The sequence below is a fragment of the Oncorhynchus clarkii genome, chromosome 33, assembly GCF_045791955.1.
Source record: "Oncorhynchus clarkii lewisi isolate Uvic-CL-2024 chromosome 33, UVic_Ocla_1.0, whole genome shotgun sequence".
NCBI classification, from domain to species: domain Eukaryota; kingdom Metazoa; phylum Chordata; class Actinopteri; order Salmoniformes; family Salmonidae; genus Oncorhynchus; species Oncorhynchus clarkii.
The window spans coordinates 1647113-1656308 of record NC_092179.1 but is presented as its reverse complement, the minus strand read 5'-3'; the positions used below and the strand labels follow the sequence as shown (position 1 = coordinate 1656308).

The following is a 9196-nucleotide window of genomic DNA, read 5'->3' as shown; positions in this document are numbered from 1 at the left end:
TAATCCATGGCTTCTGATTGGGATATGTACGTACTGTCACTGTGGAGACAACGTCGTCGATGCACTTGTTGATGAAGCCGATGATTGAGGTTGTATACTCCTTAATGCCATTGGATGAATCCCGGAACATATTCCAGTCTGTGCTAGCAAAACAGTCCTGTAGCGTAGCATCCAGGTCCTCTGACCACTTCCGTATAGAGTGAGTCACTGGTACTTCCTGATTTAGTTTTTGCTTGTAAGCAGGAATCAGGATATAATTATGGTCATGTTTTAATGGGTCAATAGACCTTCATCAGGGTTATTTCCATAGGACCACCATGTGAGGGCAGCAGGTCAACACAATACTACAGAGCATTCAACTCCACATTCAAATCCTGGGCTCAGATTTAAAGTTGCATTGTTGACAAGGGCTGACATCCGCAGCGTGTACCGTTTGTGATCTCTGCGAATGTCAGGGCAATTGCCATTAAAAGGCGTATTGCCAGAAGTGCAGTACACTTGTCCTTTAATTTATCCCAGCCATGGCACTAAAAGTAAATGGACACAAATATCTTTAATACAAATATCTTTAAAATCATCTTTATTTAAGATTTGTTCTCATACCGACCATAAGGCATCTGTACAAAGCACAGTTCCCATAGGGGTGTAAAAATCTCTTCCCTTAGATGTTGGACAGGTAGGTTGAATTATAAGCAGATATATTTTGGGGCATTTTTCATCCTTCATGTATTCTCTTAATCAATAATCTTAAATTACAGCTATTCATCTATTTCTTAGTTTGATCTCTTACAGCGTTCAGACATAGTGAGCTAAAGAAAAACAGTGTTTATAGCCATCAAGTATGTACATACAGAAACAACACATCACACATAGCAGACTGCACAGCACTACGGGAGAAATACCACAACTCAATGCTCCAAATACAGCTATATACAGGTCCCTACTATGGCACGTTGTTGCTACATTACCACTAACTTTAATGGAGGTGGGGGTGAGAGGTGTGTATTTGTGTGTGTTTCAGGGGGGGTTCATGTTGTTAGTTTATAAGGAGCACACAACCCTGCTACCGTAGCTTCCCCTGATCCACCGGATGGAGTGAGGGAAGTGGATGGAGGAAGAGGTGGAGGTGGGTGAGGGCATTGATTATACTCAAAGGCGGCATTGTGCAACGCTGGTGGTTTTCCTGAACCACTACTCGACCACTTTGACCCTGAACGTGACGCGCCCAAGGAACTTGTCACGGTCGTCACTGTTCCGCAGGTCGGAGCCCTCGATCTTACACTCTACGGTCAGCTCATTGTTGTAGTCCTCCTTGGTCAGCAGAAGCTTGACCGCGACCAGTGGCTGAACGTAGGTTGACTGGCAAACACACAGGAAGAGATGGAGATAAACCACTGTTTATTCATATATGCACAGATGTGCGCATATCCACACACATAACAGTCATTGTCATGACAATACACTGGCATTAATGTAGTCTTAATTCACTCCCATACATTTCCTAGCATTCTCTTCTCGCCAGACTGCCTTGACAATGGTAACATTAACTACTTGTAATTAAGTTAAATTATTCTATTCATGAACAGTTTCCTTCTCAATATAAATATGTAACGTAATGTACTTACATGTAAATTTTTTCCGTAATAAGGGAAGTACATCTTATCGAACCGCCCCTCGGATGGGAAGTACTGCATCTGCAGGGGGCTTTCTCTCTGTGGGAGGAAGAGGAGGATGAAGAGGAAGGAGGGGGTGAAGAAGAGGAGGAGGAGGAGGAAGAGGTGTGAGATCACAGAACTATACATATGAAGACCCTTGGAACAAATGACTCTCAGAACAACAATCTGACTAACTCTGTAAACAACAACCCTGTAGTGGACAAACAGACACACACACACACACACACTGTAGCTTTACACATGTGCACACGGCATGGCCCACACAACATAGTGTAAACCACCACACACTCTCACAGTACACAACAGTTACCACACATGCGCACGGACGCATAATATAGCTACCATCCACTCACACATACCCGTACAAACACGCGCACGCACACACATACAATCTGCCACCAGATGGTTCTCTATGGTTATCAGAATGGTCTACGGTGGAGAGGAGAAATTCAAATGAATTTAGAGAGAACGAGAGGAGGACAGATGGGAGTTAAAACACCAGTGAAGTATTTAAAAGAGCCTTTTCGTTTGCTGAAAAGCAGAGTACAGCATCAGTGTTTCTCTGTTCACCTTTAAACATTTGCAAACAGGTCACAAAGTTCAGAGTTGACAGTCTTGGTGAGGGAGAGATGAAACCCAGATCACGCGCGCTGAGAGAGAGAAGTTGTTAGAATGTCAGAGCCAGGGCCTCCCGAGTGGCGCAGTTGTCTAAGGCACTGCATCACAGTGCTAGCTGTGCTACTAGAGATCCTGGTTCGAGTTTAGGCTCTGTTGCAGCCGGCCACGACCGGGACACCCATGGGGCTGCGCGCAATTGGCCCAGCATCGTCCTGGTTAGGGGAGGGTTTGGCCGGCAGGGATGTCCTTGTCCCATCGCGCTCTAGCGACTCCTGTGGCGGGCCCGTGCGCATACACGCTGACATGGTCGCCAGCTGTATGGTGTTTCCTCCAGCACATTGGTGTGGCTGGCTTCCGGGTTAAGTGGGCATTGTGTCAAGAAGCAGCGTGGCTTGGTTGGGTCGTGTTTTGAAGTACGCACGGCTCTCAACCTTCGTCTCTCCTGAGTCCGTATGGGAGTTGCAGCGGTGAGACAAGACCGTAACTACCAAATGCATACCATGAAATTGTGGAGAAAAGGGGGTAAAAGTCATGTCAGAGCCAGACAAAAACCAGGGAAACATTGTTAGTGGGAGCCATGGTGCAGCGGAGCAGGGTTCTAAAATCAATGGAATTAACCTTTTCAGCTTACCATCCAGATATATACACCAACTGCAGTTATATACAGTCAGTGACAATAATTACTAAAAAGATCAATGCTTTAACATTGACTATTTCTCAGTCTATATAGTCTCTGAGGTGATTAGGTACTGTATATAGGGGTTAGAGTAGAAAGCTCAACAATATGAACGCCATGAATGCTGTTTAAGCAGCAGAGGTCAAAGCGCCACATCACAGAGTTGGACAGAAGCAGCGCAGAAAGGTAATGGAGAAAGGCTAGGGCTAGGACCATGGGAAAACATAGGGGGCTATGACCCAATTTCTTACCCACCAGTGAACTGCTGGCCCTACAGGCAGCGTGGAGAGAAATCAAATACAGACACGTGTGTGAAAACACAGACTGAAACATACATGTGCATATCTACATAATGCACACACACACACACACACACACACACACACACACACACACACACACACACACACACACACACACACACACACACACACACACACACACACACACACACACACACACACACACACACACACACACACACACACACAAAATACAAAAAAACATAGACACATAACCTGTCTCTAAAAGTCCTAGCACACAAAGACACAACCTGGAACACACACACAATTAACTGTTTGTTTGCTTACCTTAGCTGTGCAGTTAATGTAGGGGTCCCCGCGCGGTTTCAGTCCAATGATCTGCAGGAGTGAGAAGAATACATTAAAATACTATTATAGCAACCTTTCTTTACATGTGTTCTATATCCATTCCACAAGCTTGTTTACATGTAAAAATGATCGAGACACCAGATTTCAGAATGGTCTCAGAAATGGAAGCACTGATTTGAGATATGTTAAGAAGTAGCTCAGTTAGTGACACAATGAGGTCATTTGATATGAGCTGGCCAAGTCTGTAGATAGGGCACATGTGTGCTGCCTGCTTACTGAAGGGCCAGGGATTTTGACTGTCATAGACATAGCGTTCTCAGAGATGCCTAAGAATCTTCTTAATTGCCCCTGACTGGATTTATTAAGTTGGATTGAACTGAATACCAATCAGGCTACACAGAGGCCAATCAATTCACTCTGACCTCAATCCCTGCAAACAGAGATGCTGACACAGGATGCCCTGTCGTCAGAGGATAATCCAAACAGTGATTAAAAAACAGTGGAAAGGACAGAGAATATGCACTTTTCAATATGAATTTGAACAAACTCTACGTCTGCATGAAGACAGAGAGAAGATACACTGAAAAGCTGTAGATCAAAGGCAATGGATCAAAGACAGGGAGGTACTCGTGTAGGGGAGGTAGTTCAGTGAACCACGCTTGTGTGATAAGTGACCTTGCCTGAGACCTGAAAACTTGTGTTACCTCCCAGAGCTAATAGCTTTAAGGCTTAAGCTCCAGTCTATAGGCTTTAGCTCAGTGGGCTAACGCTGCCCAATGCATTTTCAGAAGAGCAGAACCGACAACCTCCAGTCGGGGCACTCACCCTGTTCATCTTGACCAGGACGCAGGGTTTCCCCTCGGTGTAGCCAAAGGTGGTGTCAGACAGGCCGGAGCACTGCCTGAGCAGACTGCGCTTGAACTGACACACCTTCTTCTCCTCCTGATCATCCTGCTCATAGTACTCTCCCACCATACACAGCTCGTTCCTCTCCTGCACAGTGTCGTTGTATTCTGAGGGGTCCCAACATAGGGCACAGACTCAAGTTCCACTGTATTTGACAGCCTGCTATTTACCTGGTACAGACAGTATTCACCTAAATATTAAATGTCAACATTGTAGCTAATAATTATTTCACAGTAACGTATGCATTACTTGTTTGTTTGTTTGTTTGGGATACATATTACATAATCAGTGGAGGCTGCTGAGGGTAGGACGGCTCATAACAATGGCTGGAACGGAGCGAATGGAATGGCATCAAGCCAAGTGTTATTCCATTCCAGGCATTACCACGAACCCATCCTCCCCAATTGAGGGGCCACCAAACTCCTGTGGCATATGCATATTCCAGTGCATCTGCCAAGGATTACAGTGCACTTTCAAGTCAGGTAGAATACTCCTTAGTCATGTATACAAAGTGGAATCAACTGTAACTACTCAATCTCAAATTTGCTTTACCATGGTGGCCCAACACTAATACTGTATTTGTCCATTGGAGTCAAATGTACACATTCTTTAGAAAAAAATGAATGGGTCTGAAAGTGGGATTCTATCACTCACGCTGAAGGAAGTTCTCCAGATGCTGGACATACTGGCCGTACTGCTTAGTGTCGGTGCGGTTGAAGACGATGTCCAAGGACCGGGGCCTGATCACCAAACCTGAGGACAGGTAGGGGGAAACATGTCACGTCCAACTGTCTGCACCTACTAATGTTATGGAGATGGTCCAGTGAACCTCGCTCACATGACGAGTATCCTTGCATGAGACCTGAAGATTTGTGTTAGATCCCAGAGGGAATGCCTGGGCTTTAGCTCAGCAGGCTAACTCAATTCTGGTGGCATGCAAATGACCCCAATTCAAATCCAGCTTGTCACATTAATTAATGCTATTCATATAGCAAATGAGAGATATATACATTTTTATCAAAATCTTATACTTACAATAAGCCACATGTATTGCTTAGGCTGCCTGACATTGTTCGAAGGGGTTGCGGGGAGAGTTGTTAAAAAAAAAGAAGTTTAATTAGCTAAGTTTTCAAAACCGCCAATGATATTAACACTCGCCAGGTGAAAACCTTCTGGCAAAGAGAGTCAGCAGGTGACTGACCGTCAAGACAGGGGTTGCACTACTTTATGACCTGAGGCCTTTGGGTCCTGGTCAAAAGTATTGCACTATGTTAGGGAATATGGTGCCATTTGGGACTCAGTCAGGCCGTCTGCAAACTGCGAGGCAGAGGAGGCCATATTATCAGGACACTGTGATACACTTTGATACTATACTATAACACATATACAAATTTTTTGCCAAACCCCAAAAAGAAGCTAGTCAGAAGATTTGCATTTTAGCTGCAACTCTGCAGGTTCTGCTACACAGCCTTAGAAATGTATACAAGAGCAGGAAGAGTTATACAAGAACAGGAAGAGTTTTAAGACAGAATCCCCTTCGAGAGGTTTGGCTGCGAATGGGAGAGGGCATAAATGCGTAGTATGGCTCAACTGGTAGAACATGGTGCTTGCAAAGGCAATATCATGGGTTTGATTCCTGCTGGGGCCACCCTTACAAAAATGCATGACTGTGAGTCACTTTGGAGAAAAGCATCTGCTAAATGGAATATATTATTATTAATATAATATACAGTATTAGGACTTGTTGGCCTAAAGGAGGGGAGTTAGTTTCATGATGACCTCTCTGTCAGAGCCATGGAGTTGGAGAGAGGCTGTGGGGAACAGATGGGTGCTATACTGGTAGACCAGCGGGAGGATACCTGCACAGACAGACTCTCTAACTCCTACACACATGCACACACACAACTCTGCTCCATAATTCACAGGATCATATTTCTAACTCTTCTATTTTTTTTGTTACACTGGCACAGTATTTTAATTTTTAATTTCTAAAATGCCAACAGCAGTCAGTCAGTGTTTGACTGATCTGTTAATTCGCTGATTGCTTGCGTGTTTTGGCAGCGGCAGTCAGCTCCTCTGAAAAATAAATGAATGGCGCTGGGCTCCTAACCAATTGTGCCATTGTGTGTGTTTTTTTGCGTTATTTGTAACTTATTTTGTACATATTGTTTCTGCCACCGTCTCTTACGACAAAAAAGAGCTTCTGGATATCAGAACAGCAATTACTCACCTCGTAATGGACAAAGATTTTTCTTTAACAAGTCAGATGCGAAGGATTTACTTCAGACACCCAACAAGGCCCAAATCCCCGTCATTCGCATGAGAAAGAGACGTAGATACCGGGGACATAGGTCGGGGTGCCTTGTAAGGATCCGACGGCGAGTGGTAAATCTGCCTCTACCATCAGTCCTATTAGCCAATGTATGCAGGGAAACTTTATTGCATGGAAACTTAAATCTGTTTTATATCATTTCGACCAGCATGTTAAATATGAAACCAAAGGAAGAAAAAAAACTTGACACCAACTTTACTCCACATAAAGACACGTACAAAGCTCTCCCTCGCCCTCCATTTGGCAAATCTGACCATAATTATATCCTCCTGATTCCTGCTTACAAGCAAAAACTAAAGCAGGAAGCACCAGCGACTCTGGTGCTATAAAAAAAGTGGTCAGATGAAGCAGATGCTAAGCTACAGGACTGTTTTGCTAGCATAGACTGGAATATGTTCCGGGATTCTTCTGATGGCATTAGTACACCACATCAGTCACTAGCATCATCAATAAGTGCATCAATGACATCGTCCCCACAGTACATACCCCAAACAGAAGTCATGGATTACGGGCAACATCCGCACTGAGCTAAAGGTTAGAGCTGCCGCTTAAAAAGACGCTTATAAGAAATCCCGCTATGCCCTCCGATGAACCATCAAACAGGCAAAGCGTCAATACAGGACTAAGATTGAATCTTACTGCATCGGCTCCAACGCTCGATGGATGTGGCAGGGCTTGCAAACTATTACATGCTACAACGAGAGTCACAGTCGAGAGCTGCCCAGTGACAATAGCCTACCAGACGAGATAAATTACATCTATGCTCGCGTCGAGGCAAGCAACACTGAAACATGCATGAGAGCATCAGCTGTTCTGGACAACTGTGATCATGCTCTCCATGTGAGTAAGACCTCCATGTGAGTAAGATCACGGCGATGTGAGTAAGACCTTTAAACAGGTCAACATTCACAAGGCCGCAGGACAAGATGGATTACCAGGACGTGTACTCTGAGCATGCGCTGACCAACTGGCAAGTGTCTTCACTGACATTTTCAACCTGTCCTTGGCTGAGTCTGTAATACCAACATGTAATACCCTAGACCCACTCTAATTTGCATACCGCCCCAACAGATCCACAGATGATGCATTCTCTATTGCACTCTACACTGCCCTTTCCCACCTGGACAAAAGGAACACCTACGTGAGAATGCTATTCATTGACTGCGTCAACGTTCAACACCATAGTGCCCTCAAAGCTAATCACTAAGCTAAGGATCCTGGGACTAAACACCTCCCTCATCAACTCGATACAACATACCTGCCACGCTGATCCTCAACTCTGTGGCCCCTCAGGGGTGCGTGCTCAGTCCCCTCCTGTACTCCCTGTTCACCCATGACTGCATTGCCAGACACGACTCCAACACCATCATTAAGTTTGCCGACGACACAGCAGTGGTAGGCCTGATCACCGACAATGATGAGACAGCATATAGGGAGGAGGTCAGAGACCTGGCCATATGGTGCCAGGATAACAACCTCTCCCTCAACGTGATCAAGACAAAGGAGATGATTGTGGACTACAGGAAAAGGAGGACCGAGCATGCCCCCATTCTCATCGACGGGCTGCAGTTAGAGCAGGTTGAGAGCTTCAAGTTTCTTGGTGTCTACATCACCAACAAACTAACATGGTCCAGCCACACTAAGACAGTCGTAAAGAGGGCACGACAAAGCCTATTCCCTCTCAGGAGACTGAAATGTTTTGGCATTGGTCCTCAGATCCTCAAAAAGTTATACAGCTGCACCATCGAGAGCATCCTGACTGGTTGCATCACTGCCTGGTATTTCAACTGCTCTGCCACCAACCACAAGGCACTACAGCGGGTACATCACTGGAGCCAAGCTTGCTAACATCCAGGACCTATATTCTAGGTGGTGTCAGAGGAAGGCACAACAAATTGTCAAAGACTCCAGCAACCCTAGTCATAGACTGTTCTCTCTGCTACTGCATGGCAAGCGGTACTGGAGCGCTAAGTCTAGGTCCAAAATGCTACTTAATAATTATTTGTTATTTTTATTATATCTTTTACTCATCTATTTTTTACTTAACGCTTACTTTTCTTAAAACTGCATTGTTGTATTTCACTGTAAGGTCTACTACCTGTTGTATTTGGTGCATGTGACAAATACAATTTGATTTGATTTGTCAAGCCAGTCAGGGCTTCAGTGGGACATGGCAGCAGAGTCCGAGACACTGTGCATGCCAGGCGCAAGCAGAGACAGCTCTGGTGTTAGTGAGTGAGCATGCTCCCATTCTGCAGGAGCCTTGTCTATGTGTCAACAGCAGTCCAGATGCGGCAAGAAAAGAAAGCGACGCAGTCCGTGAGAGACAATGACATGTTTGAGAAAGAGTGAACATATTCATATTTTACGTGTGTGA

At 45.0% G+C, this 9196-nt stretch overlaps 1 protein-coding gene across 1 annotated transcript in view; it reads right to left on the bottom strand.

Annotated features, from left to right (window-relative positions):
- Positions 1-565: 565 nt before the first annotated feature.
- Positions 566-9196, bottom strand: part of LOC139392895 (sodium/potassium-transporting ATPase subunit beta-3-like) — a 57384-nt gene continuing 48753 nt past the window's right edge. The window contains exons 3-7 of the mRNA XM_071141218.1: positions 5142-5240; positions 4407-4594; positions 3561-3611; positions 1626-1712; positions 566-1359 (exon numbers count right to left, since the gene is read on the bottom strand). Coding sequence (XP_070997319.1) covers positions 1192-1359; positions 1626-1712; positions 3561-3611; positions 4407-4594; positions 5142-5240 — 593 coding nt within the window. The 3' untranslated portion in view covers positions 566-1191. The remainder of the gene's footprint in view (positions 1360-1625; positions 1713-3560; positions 3612-4406; positions 4595-5141; positions 5241-9196) is intronic.